The 19,359-nt window shown below is 27.4% G+C and overlaps 1 protein-coding gene across 5 annotated transcripts; it reads right to left on the bottom strand.

Moving 5' to 3' along the window:
- Window positions 1-3,178: 3,178 nt before the first annotated feature.
- On the bottom strand, window positions 3,179-17,691 carry LOC103487220 (serine carboxypeptidase 1-like). Of its 5 annotated transcripts, XM_008445463.2 has the most exons (14): window positions 17,477-17,691; window positions 17,236-17,384; window positions 11,717-11,793; window positions 8,449-8,571; window positions 8,052-8,154; window positions 7,576-7,613; window positions 7,320-7,421; window positions 7,058-7,138; window positions 6,185-6,436; window positions 5,996-6,061; window positions 5,740-5,861; window positions 4,383-4,496; window positions 4,201-4,246; window positions 3,179-3,422 (listed from the first exon to the last, which is right to left on the bottom strand). In XM_008445463.2, the coding sequence occupies exons 1-14, from the start codon at window positions 17,674-17,676 to the stop codon at window positions 3,339-3,341; spliced, it is 1,557 nt and encodes a 518-aa protein (XP_008443685.2). In that variant the 5' UTR covers window positions 17,677-17,691; the 3' UTR covers window positions 3,179-3,338. The 5 variants fall into 5 exon arrangements, with proteins under 5 accessions (XP_008443685.2, XP_050937626.1, XP_050937627.1 ...); XM_051081669.1 differs by lacking the exon at window positions 4,201-4,246; XM_051081670.1 differs by lacking the exon at window positions 7,320-7,421.
- Between the last annotated feature and the right edge of the window lie 1,668 nt (window positions 17,692-19,359).

The following is a 19,359-nucleotide window of genomic DNA, read 5'->3' as shown; positions in this document are numbered from 1 at the left end:
GGTTACTATTTTATAGTCTGGTCTTATGCAAACTCATTGCATATGATACCCTCACTTGCATGTCACCTACATGAACACATTAGATCATTGTGTATGTATCAAATATAAATTGAGTCGTATCCATAGTGTTATCAAGATAAGGTACCCAGCCTTATCCCTATACTATAAACCCTTTAAGTTGTATCTCAAACATTGATCCATGTATGTCTCTACATACTGTTCAAGACTCATCAAACGACTTAGGATGTTCATTTATTGGAGTTAGGTTATTAAGACAAAACTAATAAAATAATCAATAATACTTATTGAAATTATAATTATAACACTTTAATAATAATGGTCAATGAATTATATTTACTATCTACGAGTTTTAGGACATAAACCCAACAAGCATACCCCCTTCTTCTTGTAGCATCTGTTGAAGAGTCGTTGGGCAAACCGTCGAGGAAAGTTTCACTACCCAGTCCAAGTCCAATGACACACGATAATGGCATGTTGTCTACTCCATAACCTCATCAATAGAGAGATGACAAAGGATGATATATCGAGGGATTGCAATGAGGGTGATTCAACATGCGCAACAACTGCATGTGACGACATTCACTACATTGAGACGTCCAACGAATGAAGTTAATGGAGGAATGATCTAGCCAAAGAAATGTTCAATGAATGGGAGTTACATAATCAGTAGTACCGTTTTACATAATATGTTAATGATGGACACTTTACTTGTTTTTGTCATACATTTTAAATTTTTTGTGAATGTATTTGTGTAGCTACGACATCAATGAATTACTAACAAATCACTTGAAGCACAATGTATCATGTTGCATAGTTTATGTCGTGTGTAACTCACTTGATTAACATGTTTACGTTTATTTACTAGTATGGTAAGTTTTTCCCGGGCCCTTAAACACATTTGGACGAAAGAGAAAAAGTCCAACTTAGTTGAGTGCTTGGTGGAGTTGGTCTCTGCCAATGGCTTGAAGTCGGACAATCGTACCTTCAGACCTGGGTACCTGGCACAACTACAAAGAATGATGGTAGAGAAGCTGTCAGGATATAACATCCAAGGTTCCTCGATAATTGATTGTCGGATAAAGATCCTAAAGAGACATTTTAGGCCATAGCAGAAATGCGCAGCCCATCGTCCAATGGGTTTGGTTGGAACGATGAATTCAGGGGCATCATCGCTGAGAATGAATTGTTTGACAATTGGGTGAAGGTACGTTATTCATTATGTCAACCGTTATTCATTTATGATGGAAATAAAAACCTAACAATTTATTTAATCGTTTGCACAGTGTCATCCTACTGCCTAGGGTCTCCTAAACAAATTCTTTCCCTATTACGACGATCTATCCTACGTTTTTGGGAAAGATCATGCTACGCGAGCACAAGCAGAGACATTCATCAACGTGGGATTGAATAAGCCAAAAGGGTAGTAGGGATTTTCCATTGACAATGGGAACAATCTGGAGATCCCTATGATGTACGGTCACAGACTAGACATGTCGCCTGACGACATCATGGGCACACGACCTGGTCTCTCAAGTGAGGGTAAGAATGCTTCAAGTAGAAGCAAGAGGAAGCGGGGGAGGCTAGACGGTTGAAACTGTGGAGATCATTTGCAATGTAATTATTCATGCATTTAACCAGTTGAAGGCCATCGCAGAATGACCGAATGTACAATGTCAAGCAGAGGATGCCTTGTGTGAAGAAGTCATGAAACAATTGCAGGTAATCCCTGAACTAATTAACCGCAATAAGGTGCGCCTTATGCAGAATAATAATACGCAATGTCCAGCACATGAAAGCATTGTTGGAGATGCCTGATAGGGGTGTAAGAATAACCCGAACAACCCAATAACCTGAACTACCCAACCCATATTATATGGGTTGGGTTGGGTTAGTTTAAAATGTGGGTTGGGTTGGGTTAAAAATTTTGGTTTTTTTCGGGTTGGGTTGGGTCTCGGGTTGGGGGTTGAAAAATTCGGGTCAACCCAACCCAACCCGAATTAATAATTTTTATATATATTTATTTATATTTATATTATAGATATTTTATTATTTATCTAATATTTATGGATAATGTTTAAAATGTTAAACTTTATGGATATTTGAAACTTTGAATTTATAGATGTTTGAAACTTTGGATATGAGTGTTTATCGACATCGTACAACAATTTTAAATCGTACAAACATCAAGAATGAAAAAATAATAATACAACCCAACAACCCAACCCATATTTTAAGGGTTGGGTTGGGTCGGGTTAGGAATATAATATGGGTTATTCAGGTTGTCAACTCAACCAACCCGAAAATATGGGTTGGGTTGGAAATGTCCCTCAACCCAACCCAACCCAACCCGTTTACACCCCTAATGCCCGACGAGCTTAAATTGGACTGCTTCACCCTCATGCTGGAAGATAACGCTTGACTAATTGTCGATTTCATTCGTTTGTCCCTTCTGTCTGTTGGTTCATCTGATTTAATGTATTTGTCTTCATTTCATAATCTATTGTATAAAACTTATCAAGCTTATATATATTAATGAAGTTATGTTCGGGGAAATGTGTATTTCAAATGTCTTTTGCCTTGCTTTATTACCAAGGTAACAAATCGTAGCAATGTATGCTTCAACAAGCATTGAGCACAATAACCTAATTTAATGATGTAAGCATTCCTTCGAGATAGTTCTAAATTTAATCAACTAAGAATCCTAATTAAGCAATTTTAATAATAGCAGTTTGTGTTTACATCTTTTCCATTACATTTGTACGACAAAAAAAATGGTAAAAAGTAACGATTGAAGCTAAATTTATGAAATGAATGTCGTAACTAAGAAGATTAAAGAAAATAGTTTTAAGAAAAATATTGCATTTCATAAGAAATACATATGCAAGAAAAAAAATATAAGTGCAAGCACAAGATCGAAGCCTGAATTATTGCTATAAATGTTGTAATTAGGAAACTATTTTAATTCGATATACGTTATATATGCATGAAGAACAAAACATATTAGTGCAAATGCAAGATCGAAGCTTGAATTATTGCTATCAACATCGTAATTCAGAAACCTTTTTAATTCGATATATATACAATATATATATATATATGTATATGTGTGTGTGTGTGTGTATGAAAATGAAATAAAATTTATAACACAATAACGATGTAAATGTTTTTCTTTTGTTTGTAGATTTACTTAGTTATTTGATTAACGGGGAAATGTTTATGGATAATGTGTGAGAATGTGGTATATGAATATTTTTGATTCATACAAGAAGGATAAGAATGACTTTTTCTTTTCTTTAATCATTCTTTTCAAATATTAATTAAATTGAGTTTCCATGTAACCATCGACTATAGAAATCTAATGCTTCTCTTGGCTTGTACTCAGGCACAGTATGTCCCGCTCCCTGCCCATATCCATTCTCATATCAATTTATTTATCGTTCTATTTATAATAAATATTAAATTATTACACATTTTAAAATAGTACTATAATTAAATTAATAATATATGCTACAATCTACAAACTAAATCGACATAAATAAAAATTATAAACACTAAATTGATATTTTATTAAAATTAAGAACAAAAAGTTAATTTCATCTTTGAAAATGCTTTTGGTTCCTTAATCCACACGTGAAAGTAACATTTATCACTAAAACTTTAGTTATAACTTATTTATAACAATTTATTCTGTATATATTGAAAATTGCAACCATTTAACCCTGAATTCCCAAAATAATATTACCAAAATTAAAGCTCAATTTTAATTTGTAGGATGAATCAGATTTTATATTTTATAAACAAATTTGATTGATCTTAGAATAATATTTTTCACAATTATAAATTATAAAACTATTAGAACTAAATTGTTATCTAACTAAGATTACGTATTAACTGTTTTTATACAAAAACTTTTTATGTATCGTAAAATAAACCAAAATATTATAAAATATAGAAAAATTTTAGCATAATTATCAATAATAAAATCTGATAGATTTCTATCGATGTCTATCAATATTATTGATAGATACCAACCATATAAATTATGGGTAATTAAGTTTTGAAATTTTGGTATATGTAGAAATATTTTTAAAAGTTTAGTTATTTAAAATGATGGATTGTTCTTTTAAAGGACATCCTGTGGATAAGTTTTGAGAGCATAATTTTGAAAAGAAAAGATACCTTTATGGTGAGAAAAGTGAGGTTGTGCTGATATCCTTGTAAATACCTTTAAGAAGAAAGGGGAAACAAAATGAATAAAAATAATATTTTTAAAATCACCTCTCCAAATATTTCATATTAAGTAATATATAATTTATAGATGAAGAAGAATGGAAAATTGATGGATAGAAAAATATAATTACCCAGCAACTTGGGAATTGGTGAACCATGGCCTCCATTCATCAACAATTTTGTAACCAACTGAAGAAGTCCATGCTTGGCTTCCAGTATATGGCACACACATATCATGGTCTCCACTGTTTTCAATATTAATTCATCAAAATTACTCTTTTTATTTAATTAATTATGATACTATTTACCATATAGTTATTAAAAATATATTGATTTCAATTTTATTTTAGTACAACATTTATTCATTTATTAATTGAGCCAACTCACTTTGCCATACTCATTTCAAATCTAATCCCAACCATTATTAGTTATTTGAAAATTTTATTCAATAATTTTGAAAAAGAATAAACTGTTAGTTCTTAGTATAGAAATAGACTGAGACACACAAAACTAGAAATTTAGTTCGTTTAATAAGCACCGTTTAGGTTTTGATTTTGATTTGGAATTTGAAGATTGAGCTTATAAACATTAGTTTAATTTATAAATAAATACAGTGACTATAAATAAATAACCTATCCCATAAACATTATTTATGGGATAGGTTATATTATTTTAGTTTGAGAAGACATAGTAAACATTATAGCAAAAAAAAAAAAAAAAAAAGAAAATTGTGAATGTCAAACGGTAAGAATTGAGCTAATTGGGAATACCTTTAAATAGCATTAAATCTAAATAGAGATTTTATTTTAGTCCTAGATAATATTTTTGCCTCAAATGGCTTAAAGAGTCTCCAATTAGCTACCGTGAGTACTATTTTTAAACTCTTAATTTGCTAAAATGGTTATTCTTTGCTACAGTTTTTTATCATTCTACATTCATAATTTTTTTATTCTTTTCTACATTGTTTACTATTTTTTTTTATCAAACTAAAATAGTCTACACATCGGGATAGTTGCAAACGTAGCAATTATATTCAAAATAATTAAGTATATAGCAACATTTTAAAAAAATTGCAAATATAGCAAAATCTGTCAAAATCTAGTCTATCATTGATAGACCATGTAGCAAATATTGGTCTATCACTCATAAACCATAAGGGTCTATCAACGATAGAAGTCTATGATTGATAGACTTTGCTATATTTGCAATTTTTTTAAAATATTGCTACATACTTAATAATTATTCTAAAAATTGCTACTTTTTATAATTACCCTAACCTAAACCTATAATAAGTCGATCTAAGCATCAGAGCTCCATTTGACATCTTTTTATAAATTTAATTTTAAAAAATAAAAAGAAAACAAAATTAAATGATTGTAGCTTTCTAAACATTACTTTTTATTTTTAAAATTTGACTAAGAATTTGATTGTTTTTTATTTTTTTAATTAGATAAATATTTAAAAGAAGGAGAGGAAGAAAGTGGGGACCTGAAAATAAGGGCTCTATAACCTTGAGAAGTGAGGTTGATGTGATAAGGAATCATACTTCCAGCATCATGATCGTAACTTATTCTCTGTGTACATAGCTCCCATGGACCTGTTACACTTCGCTGCAAAAGTATATTTATTTACATATTAATAGATAAAAAATAAATGTTTAAATAATAGTTGATTAAAATGATCATACATTATACGTGTATATATAATTAAATTGGATCGATAACTATAAAAGATTTTATTTTACCGGTTCTGCATGAATGGCTGCTCTTACAGATTCGTCATTCAACCATATGGTTGCAACTTCATCGTTCTATTCTTCCAAAAAAATAAAGAACAAAATAAAGTTTAAAAGCTAAAGTAGTTATGATATAATATAATGAAAAAAACAAATGAAGTAATTAAGGGGTGTGAGAAAAAGAAAAAAGAAACTAACCATACATGGAACAGTGGATTCATGAGTACTAGCATGGGACTGAGCTAGCTGAGGCCAAAGAGGGACAATGCCATCACGCACCGGTGCCCGGAATGGCCAAGCACGGCCGAACATCCGCTTCCTAACCGCCAATGTTGTCTTCTCCGTTTGCCCAAGTTGTTGAAAACTAGGTGGTAAATTGGTGTTCATTTTTGTGTTTGGTGAGTGATAACATGGCTCCAATATGTCGTATATGTTTAACCGTTCCAGAGCCTGTCAATTCACATCCACCACATTATGTATGTATGTTAACTATAATCATTCCCATTTTTCCTACTTTCAATTTTATTTAATTTTAGTTTTAACATTTTTAATAAATTTTAAATTTAGTTAATTTATTGATTAAATAATAATAATAATAACAACAATAATAATAATTACAAATTCTATACGGTAAAAATTGATTAGAAGTAATGTATATGAATATAATTGTGTAGATAAATATTAACATTTGTCATTTATCATTCATTTCAACTAAAAAAAATAACACTATCATCATTTTTAATAAAAAGTAAATTTTTATGCATAGTAGATGAATGGTATGATAAATAATGTCGGGTATATGTGTGTATGTATATATATATATTGAGTTTCATAATAGGAAAGCTATCATAACAATTTAGGAAAGAATTAATTTTGGAATGAATATTAAATTGAAAGAATTTAAAATGAAAAATTGAGAAGGCTAAAAGCAAAAGAGAAATGGGAGTAGTGTGTATTTGAAAGTTGTTGAAGGGAGTGTTTTTGTATAATTTTAACTTTAATTACTTTAAAAATAAGCGTAAATAAATACGGTAAAAAAGAGTAAAAATGTTTTAAAGAAAAATGGTTCACCTGGTCAATTTGGTCAAGTTTGTCAAAGCAATCATCTGTTTGAGGATCGAAGTAATTTCCACCACAAGATGCTTCGGCTTCCTGTAATAATAATAACAATAATAGTAATAACTAATAACAACAATAATAGGTTGTAAAATTAAGTGTCACAAATTGCAACTCATATAAAACAATAGAACAACGGTAAAATGATTATCTTGAAATTTTAGTTAGAGTGAGTTCAAATGATTATGAAAGTGACATAGAGATAAAAAAGAATGACCTTAAAGATGGAGTGTGAGATGAGGGCCATGCCATGTGCAAAGGGAACAAGAGCATTGCCATCAAACTTTTCGTCCGTCACACCATTCCCCACCATGTAACCCTATTCATTTCCATTAATACCTTTTCATTTCTTCCATTTCTAAATTCTTTGTTTATTTATTATTATTGTTATTGTTATTGTCAGAGGTAGCTAATATAAATAAGTAAATAAAAATCTTCAAACATTTATTTTATATAATCATGTAACTACGTACCTTTAAATTTATGATTGGTAAAGCTCCATCTTTGAGTCCTTCGTACATCCATAAATCATTTTAGATCGAAAAAAATTACTTTTTAGTCTCTCAATTTTTAAGAATTTATGCATGTATTTGATTGTCAAACTTTTAATCTGACTAATTTAGTTTCCTAATTTTCAAAAATAGTTTTAAAAGATATTAATTAGCGGCCAAATTAAAATATCTGTTTTAATTTCAAAATATATTTAAAGAAAAATAGAAAACTAACGATGAGTTAGAAATGGACACCGCATTGAAGAGTTGTCAAAAGTGACCTCAAAGGTTTATGTAAATTGGTGTCTATCAACGATAGACGACAGTAGTCTATTAGTATCTAACATCAAATCTATTGTATTTGTAAATATTTTGTTTTATAGATTCTTAGGTTTAAATTATTTAAAAACGAAGCTCCCTAGACTGAAATGTATATACTGTTTTAGAAAAAAGAGTACCTTTGACAACTTGGGAAGCAAGTGTAGGGACATAGATGCCTGCATAAGACTCTCCTGCTATGTAAAATGGATTTTTAACAAACTCTGGAAATTCTTTAAACCACTGCAAATATAATATATCAATATTCCATTAAATTTACCATTTATCTATATATGTATATCAATTTTCAATGTAATCCCTAAAACTGTATCAAAACAATTTCAATTTTCAGTCCCTAGTCGACATGAATATAACATTTGAAAATATCCATTAATTTCTTAATTTTGATATCCTTTAATAAGGAAGGGTTGAATTGATTTTTTTCTTTTTTTGGAAAAATTAGGGACTGAATTGGAAAATAGTATATTTAAATAAAACAGAACAAAATTAGTAATTAAAAGTAGAAAATGAAATTACTTTGAGAAGGAAAGTGTGGGTATCAGAAGCAGTTTGAAGATCTCCAGTTATGTAATTAGTGTGGTTTGTTGAGTAAGATAAGCCAACCCCAGCAGGAGAATCCAAATATATAATATTTGAAACCTGCAAAGTAATTTTCACATACCTAACTTAAATATTAAATATAGCCTCATTTTTAAATTTAACAAAATCAATCAAATTATTTACAAAATATAGTAAAATAAAATTTTTAAATTATGATATATTGTCGAACAAATTTTTATTCTATCGTCTCTGGTTTTAAAGTACACGAAGACTAAATTTTAACTGCTTTTTTCAAACGTAGAACCAAATTTGTAATTTTTTCTTTATTTTAATTTTCTTTTCCAACAATCTTAATGCAAATTATATATTTATGCTTTCAATTTTTTCAATATTTTAATGAACGAAATATTATTTATTTAAAAAAAACTATTGTAAGATAAAATTATTAAAATATAGTAAAATTTTAAACTTTATCGAACATCCAAATCTTACGATTTTAATTATATAAAACCTCATGAGCTAAATTCTAATATTTTCTAAATCATGAAGGACTGAAATTTGTAATCTATTCTGGGTCGAATTAGAACTGAATCACTGGAAGATTTTTGGGCTCACAATTTTTAACAATGGTTATGAATTCATGAATTTTCTTTTCCTTTTATTTACTCATTTGAAATGGAAGAATCGAGATTCTCAACCTTTAGCTTAAAGATTGATAGTAACTTTTATATTAAACTAGAATAGTTTGGGTTTGAAATTTGAATAATTTGTAGTTGGATTGAACGAGGGAAAAAATTGTTTGAATTGAATAAGGGATTAAAAACATAGGTTAAGCTTCGTTACAAGGTAACCTAAATTTTTCGGACTTCTTTTTTATTCTATAATTTTCTTATTAACTTAGACAATAAAGTCCTTTTTCTTTATTTTGCATGTACTCACTTTTTTTAATTTTAATTTAACTTATCGAAGTTTTGTCATGTTTTTTTTTTAATACCTGTTAAAGAACAAATTCAAGATTATTTATGGATTTAAAAATTTGGGTTTTTTCTTGGATTGAAGGTTCAAATGGAGACTCTTGCAATTAATTATGTGTGGAATTTCCATCAAGGTTTGAAATTGGAGTTGCAACCCCCAACTAGGTAAGTATTTGGGAAAACTTAAAGCTAATTGAAATTGATAATTTGATTTGATTTTGGTTATGCTTAGGTTGAATTCAAGTAAGAAATTTTGTTAAGCTTGTAAGATAAAAGATTTCTACTACTGGATCTCGAATTAAGATTAAAATTTAATTGTGTAGAATGGATTGATTGATTATGTATTGATGGTAATTAAAATGTATTGATGATAATTAAAATACATTGATAAGCATATATGAGGGTTTGGCTGAAATTATATGTTGATTTACTTATTTGATTCAATATGTAATTATGGAGTTTGTTGGATGATGTTTTGCCTGTTATGTTTATGCCCATTATTGGAGTAAGTTTGACTGCAATAGATTTATTTCGATCGATGATAATTGTTAGCTTTAGCTATTAGGCTAGTGTACCATATATGTACAATGTTTCTACGAAATCACTAGACTGATGTGTATTTCTATGGGATCACCAGACTGATATGACCGATGTATGTTCCTATGGAATCACTAGACTAATATGATTGATGTGTGTTTATTCGGGATCACAAGACTGATATGATTAATGTACCTCTTAATAGAAAGTTAACAGTTCATCTAGCAAAACTAGTAGTGGATCATTTAATTACTAGATATTTTTATACTCGCTATTTTTCTATGTTTAACTTTTTCAGGTAAAGATAAAGGAAAAGGCAAAACAGGCGAGCGACAAGAAAGACTCATAAATGGCCATATGGGAACTGCTTGGTTTATATTGGTGCTATTGTTTTTAGAATGTTAAGATAATTAGATCAATATTGATCCCAACTTGATTTTGAAAAATTTTGGGTCATCGTTACAGATAACATATCTCATCTAGGACTAGGAAACTCATATCCTAATCCTACTTGGACAAGTTAATATCAAATATCTCATATAAAGTACATCTCATTATGGCTTCATATGAGGTAACTTATTAGACTCTTCCAACTTTTTTTCTATTCTATAATTCTCTTCCTGACTTAGGCATCAATGTCATTTTTCTTTGTTTTGTTAATATTCTCTTCTTCAAATTACAAATTTAATTGTTAATGTCACGTGAGGGTCGTCAAGTACATTTTTTCGTGGCCAAAATTTAATATATAACATTTAGTTTTTTTAAAGTACCCGTAAATGTCTAAATAAAATTTTTTATTTTGTTTCTTATATATTCACGACTTTCAACTTTTGTATCTAATATTTATAGGAAAATTTTGAAGTTATTAAAAATGGATCAAATCATTATCTATGTGAATATTAGGTCTAATAGATCTCCAATTTCAATTTTCTTTTTATACTACTCAGATAAGTGGATTTTAAAGTATGACCCAAAAAAAAATGTAATTTTGAATGTTTAGAGAGTAAACCCCCTTTTATCATATTTTTGTGACATGGTAACATTAATTTTATCCATGTTTTGGAATTATTGATTTCACCAATTTAATTGATTTTTATTTAACTATTATTTGCAATATGAAAAATTAAAATTTAACATTGGCCTCTTAACTTTTGGTTAGAGACTTTTTTATCCCTAATACATGTTATATGCACTTGAGATATATAATTATTTGATTAAAATGGTTTGACCAAACTGAATAATAATTAACATGATCTTAAGATTAATTAGAGGTGAATGTTGGATCTTTATTTGTTTCATAATTATTTATTTATGTATTATTCTTGCATAATTACTAAGGTGGATTGATTTTGAAGTTTTATTATTTTATGATTGTTCTAAAAGAAAAATAAATGGAATGTGATTAAAGTTATACATATTTGTTTCCTTTTATTTTCTTCAATAACTTCATATTTCAATTTAAAAAATTATTTTAATCTTGATAAAAGTGTATCAACCATAATAATTAAAAAAAATTTACATCCATTTAGCAATGATTTAAAGCAAGGATGCCCAACAGGGGCTAAATTTAGTTTATATTATAGATTTTTTAATTTTACTTTGAAATGCAGGAAGCTGGGTAAGCAAATAGATGAGAATGATGTCATAAATAAAAACTCATAAAATAATACTTTGATGAGAGGCAATGAATAAATAAATATATATATAGATATATAGAATTAAGGGTGTGTCACCTTGGACCAGCTGTAAGGATTGAGATGTAAGGTGGGTAGGGTTCCCTTTGGATTTCCTTCCTCAAAATTGAAAGGTCCTGCATATATATATAGATATATGTTACAATTATTTTACTCCATTTCAAGTTCCTCTCTTTACCATTTTTAAAATTTTAGGGATTTGTCTGGTTGCCTATGTAAGACCCTTGATATATATATTTCTTATATTTAGAGATAAAATAAAAGGCAAATTGAAGTGGATTTTATTTCAAGTTTAGGAATTTGCAAGTTTGTCGAATATTCTTTTTATTTTCCACTTATGACAAAAAAAAATAATAAATTTAATTCAAGTGATACAACTGATACATTAGTTATACATTTGATATATCGATTACACATTATACATAAATTTTAAAAATGATAAAATATTAAAAAAATTTAATTTAATGGCAGCATAATGACATATGCATAAATAAAACAATGTGATTTTTATAAATAAGTTGATCTTTATCAACTTTAGAGAAAAAAAAAAACGTATTACTTTTTAGGACTTTTGAGGCAAAGAGTTAAATATTATAATCCTAGCTTATTATAGTTTGGGTTACAATACTTTCTGTCTAAGGTGTAGATTATTTTAGCTTGGGTTATTTAGTATGTGTTTATAGTTTATATATAGTTTTACAACAAATATATATATATATATATTATTTTTCTTTTCCCAATCCCTTTAACAACTAAATCTTTTATCATAAATCCAAATAATTTGTATATCAAGTATATATCAAATGTGTACCAAGTGCATATTACGTATACCAAATGTATATCAAGTATGTATATTGAATGTATCAAGTGTGTCTATTAGAAGGTTGTCGAGTGTATCAAGTGTATATTAGTATATGGTTAGGTTGACTTTCTAAGTGTTTAAATAAGTGTTTATAAATGCGAAAAAAGTGCTTATAGACACTTAAAAAGAGAGTTAATTCAAATGCATTATTAGTAGTGTATCGAATATGTCGAGTATATCAATTGTATATATCAAGTGTAACAAGTATGTATCAATTGTGTATCAAGTATATTAGATGTATCAGATCTATCGAGTGTATCATTTGGATTAGGCTTGATTTTTTCCATTTTTGCAAAAGTAAATAAGTTGTACTATGAGCTTAATTTTTAAACTTATTTTACTAAACATGCAAGAAGTCCTAAAATAAACATTTTAAGAGTTTAGAGACCACAATCAAATCAATTAGAATATTCGAGAATCAAAATCATCCTTATAATCTTTAAAATAAAATTACGATTAAACTAGGCCTATTTGTTTTTCTTCTTATATGATCAAGGTAGCGTGATTGTAGCTTATTGTTTAGAATACTTTCTAAGAAAAAAAAAACATTTTTATCCATAAATTTCATGTCTAATTTTCATTTGGTTTTATGTTTGAAAACTTTATACTTTCTATAATTTTACTTTTAAAAATTTAAATTTAATTTCAATTTAATCCTTGAATCTTAAAAAATTCACATTTTTAGTCTGAAATTTCACTAATATTTACTATTGATCTTTAATATTAATGTTATTAATTAATTTAAATAAATGATATTAATTAAGTTTCACTATTTTTTATGAAAAAGTTTTCATAAATATGACAAATTACTAAAATAAAGTGAGACACTTTTTAAATGTTTCAGGTTTGCTCTTTCGTATTTTTTCTCATATTCGCTACAATTTTTTCTATCGTCTTTCTCATTTTTTCTTCTTTTTTTCCCTACAATTTCTTTACACCGTCTTTCTTTTTGTTCTGTTTTTTTGCTGTGATTTGTTTCCATCGTATTTCTTTTTTTCCTCATCTTTCTTTTTTTTTCTCTCTTTTTTTACATCGTTTAGATTAGGGTAACCAAATTTAAAAGATAGTGTATAAAGAATCTTGAAAAAAATCTTTTAGATGAAGTAGCCAAATTTAAACGACCGTATACCAAATAATCTTGAAAAAATGAATGATCTTGTAAACAAATCTAAACGATCGTGTACCAAAAGAATCTTGAAAAAAATTATTGAGCCAAATCTAAACGATCGTAGAACCAATCTAAACGATCGTGTAACCAAATCTAAACGAACGTGTAACCAAATTAAAATGATAGAATTGAAAAAATAAATTGTTTAGATTTGGTTATCCAAATCTAAACGATCGTGTACCAAACAATAGTCAAATCTAAACGATTGTTTACCAAATATATTACGCATGTTGTGATAGGGCATTTTTGGTATTTTTCATTGTGAGTTTGTAGACTTTTTCCGTTTTCGAAATTGTTCTATACAATATAAATATTTTGCCGCTTTGTTGTATTTTTTAAAAGACCCCATTTTTCATCTCTATTAAATTTATTTTTAAAATTTAATTGTCACACTTCTTTTAAGTTAATTAAGGAGCATTAATTTAAGGGGTTTTTTAAAAAATATAACAAAGCAACAAAGTATTTACATGGTATAGAACAACTTTAAAAATTAAAAAAACCCACAGGCCCACTGTGGAAAATACCAAAAAGACTCCATCAACCACGCCGTCAACAACGCACGCGTAATATATTTGATACACGATCGTTTAGATTTGGCTATTATTTGGTACATGATCATTTAGATTTGGTTGTTTAGATATGGTTACAATTTATTTTTTCAATTTTATCGTTTAGTTTTGTTACACGATCGTTTAATTTGGTTACACGATTGTTTAGATTTTATCATATAGATTTGGTTAAACAATTTTTTTTAATCATTTTGCTATAGGATCGTTTTTTTTTTTTTTTTAGACGATTGTTTAGATTTGTTTACACAATTATTTAGATTTGGTTAAAAGATTTTTTTTAATTCTTTTGGTACACGATCGTTTATATTTGTCTACACGATGATTTATTTTTTTTACACGATCGTTTACAGCTACTTCAATCTAAATGATTTTTTTTTTCAAGATTCTTTACACACAATCTTTTTGCTATTTTTTTGTACACATTTAGATTTGGTTACCCAAATTTAAATGACGTAAAAAAAGAAGGAAGACAATGGAAAGAAATCGCAGCGAAATAAAAAAGAAAAGGAAAAGAAAAAAGACGATAGAAAGAAAGAAATCGTAGAGACGAGGAAAAGAAGAATGACGAAAGGACAAACTTGAAATATTTAAAAAATGACTAACCTCACGGACTTTGTCACACGAACCGTAAATACTTTAGTATTTTATTACATTTATAAAAGTTACCCTCAATTTAACATCAATTATTGAAACGGAGTAGTTCGTGAAAAATGAGCTTAAAACTTATTAATCCTTATTCTTATTGTTATGTTCTATAAAAAATTACTAAAAGTACAGTAATGAATGTCCTACCGACACTATTTCAAATGAAGAACATTTCATTACCCAATTTGTTTTCTACCTATTGAAAAAGATTGGAGCTATCTTTTAATGATGAACAAAAGTCATAACTAATTTCCTTTTAAAACAAAAGAACACCTACGTACTTTTGTATATGAAAAATTTTCATTATCCATATGTGAATCAATTATTTGGCTTGGAAGTTGGAACCAAAATGGTACATTATTTTATTTATTTTTTTTTTTTTTATTCTTTTTTGTAAATTCTTACAATCTTTTAGTAAACATCTCAATCTATTATTTATTTTCCATTGTTTTTAATATATTTTCCAATGTTTTTAGTGCAATTATAACCAAAAGTTCTTTTTTATAAGATAAGTACTTATTTATAATTTGTTAAGCCGACTTCCAACCAAATTAAAGGTGCGTGTACATATATATTTTTGTATTTTGAAATAGGTATTATGTTCTTCTTTTTTGTTTTTAAACTTGAAAAAAATGTTTAGTCCTGTGTTCATTTTAATCTCTATTACTAAGATTTTGTTAACACCTTTAACAAAAATTTGACTTGTATTTTAAATTTATATATCTGTCAAGAAAATAATGAATGCCAAAAACAAAGGATCAAAATAGTAAACAAAAATGACCTCTACTTCTCTCCAATAAAAAAACACTTTGTCACCTTCTTCAAATTCAAATTCAAATTTTAGGTATTTAATTAAACAAAACTAACTTATTTAACAATCCAGTTACCTACCCTCCGTCCATTCGATTATTAAAGCTAAGGGTTAGACAAAATATCTAAATAGCAATTAGGACCATATAAATTACTTTTTCAAAACTCAAACTACTAAAACACATATTTTTATAAAAGTTTAATGACAATAAATAGAGACCAATATTCAAAACTTATGATTAATTAGGGTATTCTTATGATTGAACTTTTAAATCAGTTACTTTACGAGTTTTTGTGGCAGGAAACACAATTAAGAGGATGTCCAGATGTCTTAACGACAAAGAGAATTTTATTTCTTTTAATGAGAACACTGAGACTTCAAAAAAATTCCCTCACTTCAGTAATTGAATATTAGATAAAATTTAGGTCTTTCAAAAATATAACAATTTCAGAATTATCTTAAATAACAATAAAAAAATTTTAAGTTTGATCAAAATCAATGATATGATATTTTACTGTATCTTATAAATATATTGATTTATTTTATTATATTTAATAATTATATGTTTGACATCAATATTGACATTGATGTATGAACAAGGCATCATTTTCTATCTTCAACTACATAATTAATTTTTTATCCACATAATTAATATTCTTTTAAGAAAAGGGTCCCCAATCTACAATTCTGGTAAGTAGAGATCAAATAGAGCAAAAAAAAAAAAAAAAAAATCTCAATAATCTTTTTAGTTTCATATTAGTTTAGTTTAGTTTAGTTTTATTATTATTAATAATAATTTTGGGTAATTCATATTAGTTTAGTCATAAGGATACTAAAAGTTTCAATCTAGTTGGTGTGATTCGGGATAGATTCCAAAATATCATCAACCTTATATTGAATCATTATTTTCTAAAAAGTTCATATTTAATTAAAGCTATTACCCACTTGAAAAAGAAAAAAACCATTTTCAATAATCTTTTCACAAAATTATACGCTTTTTTAGTTGAATTAAAATTTTGGTTCATTGCCACATCAGAAAAAAAAAAGGACAATATTTTTATGTCATAAACTTTAAAAATATCTAAAATGGTTCTTGAATTAAATTTTATATTTAATAAAATTATATTCTCACACTTGTATAGATTAAGAGCCATTAAATAAATAAAAAATTAATCATTTGGGGTAATTTTTATTAAATACAAAATTAAGATCTTAACAACTTATTACACTATTTCTTAAAATGGTCAAGATCAGAATAATTCAACTATAATTGCGACCTATTTCTTAAAAAAAACAAACTATTTATATAAAACAAAAATATAGTTTTTAGAAACCTTACTATTGAACTTAAAAACCATATAATTAAAAGATTAAGAAAAAGAATAAAATAAAAAAAATAAAAATAGAATTAAATTGGTGTATTAATATATATGGTAGTAGCTAGAAGTAGAAAGCAAAAGTTAATAAAAAAGAAAAAAAAAAAAGGAAAAGAGTAGAAGTTACCATGTTCATAGACAAAGCCATCGAAGCTAGAGCAGCCAGGGCCGCCGTTGAGCCAGAGAACCACCGGATCCTCCGCCGGACTCCGTTCCGACGTCACAAAATAATAAAACAGCTTTTTTCCACTCTCAATTTCATCAATATTTATATACCTAATTAATTACCCAATTTTTTTTTTTTTTAAAAAAAATTGAAATCCCAAATTAAAAACAGAAAGAGTAAATTAAAGGAATGAACAACCGACCCTGAATGGTGTTTTGATGGAAAGTTATTGTTTGTGAATCCAGGCAAATGAGTTACAAGAGAACCTTGAGGAGCTGCCTCAATAATAATGATGGCTACCGCATTAACTAACAAATATAATATTATTAATAAACCTCTCTCCATTTTCTTTCCTTTTCTTCTTCTTCTTTCTTCCTCATCTTCAACCCTTCTAGCTCCCATTTATATATAACCTCTTCTTTATATTTTTTTTTATTTTTTATTTTTTATTTCTTGTTAAAATGACAATTAAAATTCCTATCCATATATATTTTCACATTTTCTAAGTTTCCACACCAATATATGAGAATTTAAATAATAATCACGTTAACTAGTTGTTTAAAAATCTTCAAATATTTATTTACTATTTAAAAAATTATTTTATAATTTATTTTTAAAAATATCCATAGAAATATATCAATATTTATGTAAAATTAAGAGTTGGATATTTTTTTTCAACTTTCACATTTTAAATCTAGCTTTGTTAATAAATCCTCAATTTAGTTTCTAACTATTAGTTTATTTTATTGTTGATTTCTTTAATTCTATTATTTATTACAATTTTCATTACTTTGAGTATATTGTCTGGTATGAAAAATCAATATTATTTTATCCAATTTGGTAAAAATTAACTCCGTGTATAATAAAAATGATTTTCATGCTAAAAGGAAAAAACTTCGTATAACTAAATTTAGAATTATTGAAAGTAGGAATAAGAATTCGATGAGTTAAAATCGAAGGAGTTTCAAAATTTGACGATGTTTTGGTGTACTTTCATTCACTTTGTGTTTTATTTAATTTTAGTCCCTCCCATTTCTTGTCATTTTTGGGCAAAAGGGACAGAGAATAATGTAATTGTTGGGCTTTTTCTTGCCTCGTGAACATCCCACATCGGAGTCTATCTAATGTATTCAACTAAGTATGGATTGTGACTATATAATTTATTGTTGATAATAGCTTTGATTATTTAAGGGGCTGAATTTGTGTGCTTTGTGATAAACACAACAATGTCTTTGCACATAATCGAAAAGACAAAAACAAAAGTTAATTACAAAATATAAATAGGTAATTTTAAGGAAACTTAAATAAATGTAACAAAACTATAAACTATTTACGGTCCGTGTAACAAAGTCCATAAAGTTAGCAATTTTTTAAATATTTCAAGTTTGTCCTTCCATCTTTATTTTCTTTCTCGCGATTCGTCTTCCTCTTGTTATTTTATCTTCCCCTGCGATTTCGTTTTTCTTCTTTTCTGCGATTTCTTTTTATCATCTTTCTTATTTTTAAATTTTTTATTTATGTCGTTTAATCTTTCCATCGTTTTTCTTCTTTTTCTTTTTGTTTTTTTCGCTTCGGTTTCTTTCTATCGTCTTTCTTCTTTTCTTTTTTTTTATGCGTTTACATTTGGGTAACCAAATCTAAACGACTGTGTATAAGACTATGTACAACAAAGATCGTGTATAAAAAAATCTTGAAAAAAAATCATTTAGATTGGAGTAGCCAAATGTAAACGATTGTTTAAAAAAGTAAACGATCCTGTAAAAAAATAAAAGATCGTGTAAAAAAAATCTTGAAAAAAAACCATTTGGATCGGAGTAGCCAAATGTAAACGATTGTGTAAATAAATCTAAACGATGGTGTAAAAAAATCTAAACGATTGTGTACCAAAAGAATTAAAAAAATCGTGTACCAAATTTTTTTAAAAAAAAATCATTTAGATTTGGGTTCCAAATCTAAACGATCAATCTAAATGATCATGTAACAAAATTAAACGATAGAATTGAAAAGATAAATTGTAGCCATATCCAAATGATCGTGCATAAATTATAGGCATATCTAAACGATCGCGTTGTAGTTAGATCTAAA

This window comes from Cucumis melo, chromosome 2, assembly GCF_025177605.1.
Source record: "Cucumis melo cultivar AY chromosome 2, USDA_Cmelo_AY_1.0, whole genome shotgun sequence".
NCBI lineage: Eukaryota > Viridiplantae > Streptophyta > Magnoliopsida > Cucurbitales > Cucurbitaceae > Cucumis > Cucumis melo.
Note: the sequence above shows the minus strand (reverse complement) of the source record. Positions and strands in the feature narration are given on the sequence as shown.

Bases quoted from the DNA above. Each gene is read 5' to 3' on its own strand.
- LOC103487220 (XM_008445463.2), bottom strand. From the start codon at position 17,676: ATGGGAGCTAGAAGGGTTGAAGATGAGGAAGAAAGAAGAAGAAGAAAA. The intron at 11,794-17,235 runs GTAACTTCTACT...ATATATATGCAG, and splicing joins TGGCTTTGTCTATGAACATG to GACCTTTCAATTTTGAGGAA. The intron at 8,572-11,716 runs GTGACACACCCT...ATTACTTTGCAG, and splicing joins ATCCTTACAGCTGGTCCAAG to GTTTCAAATATTATATATTT.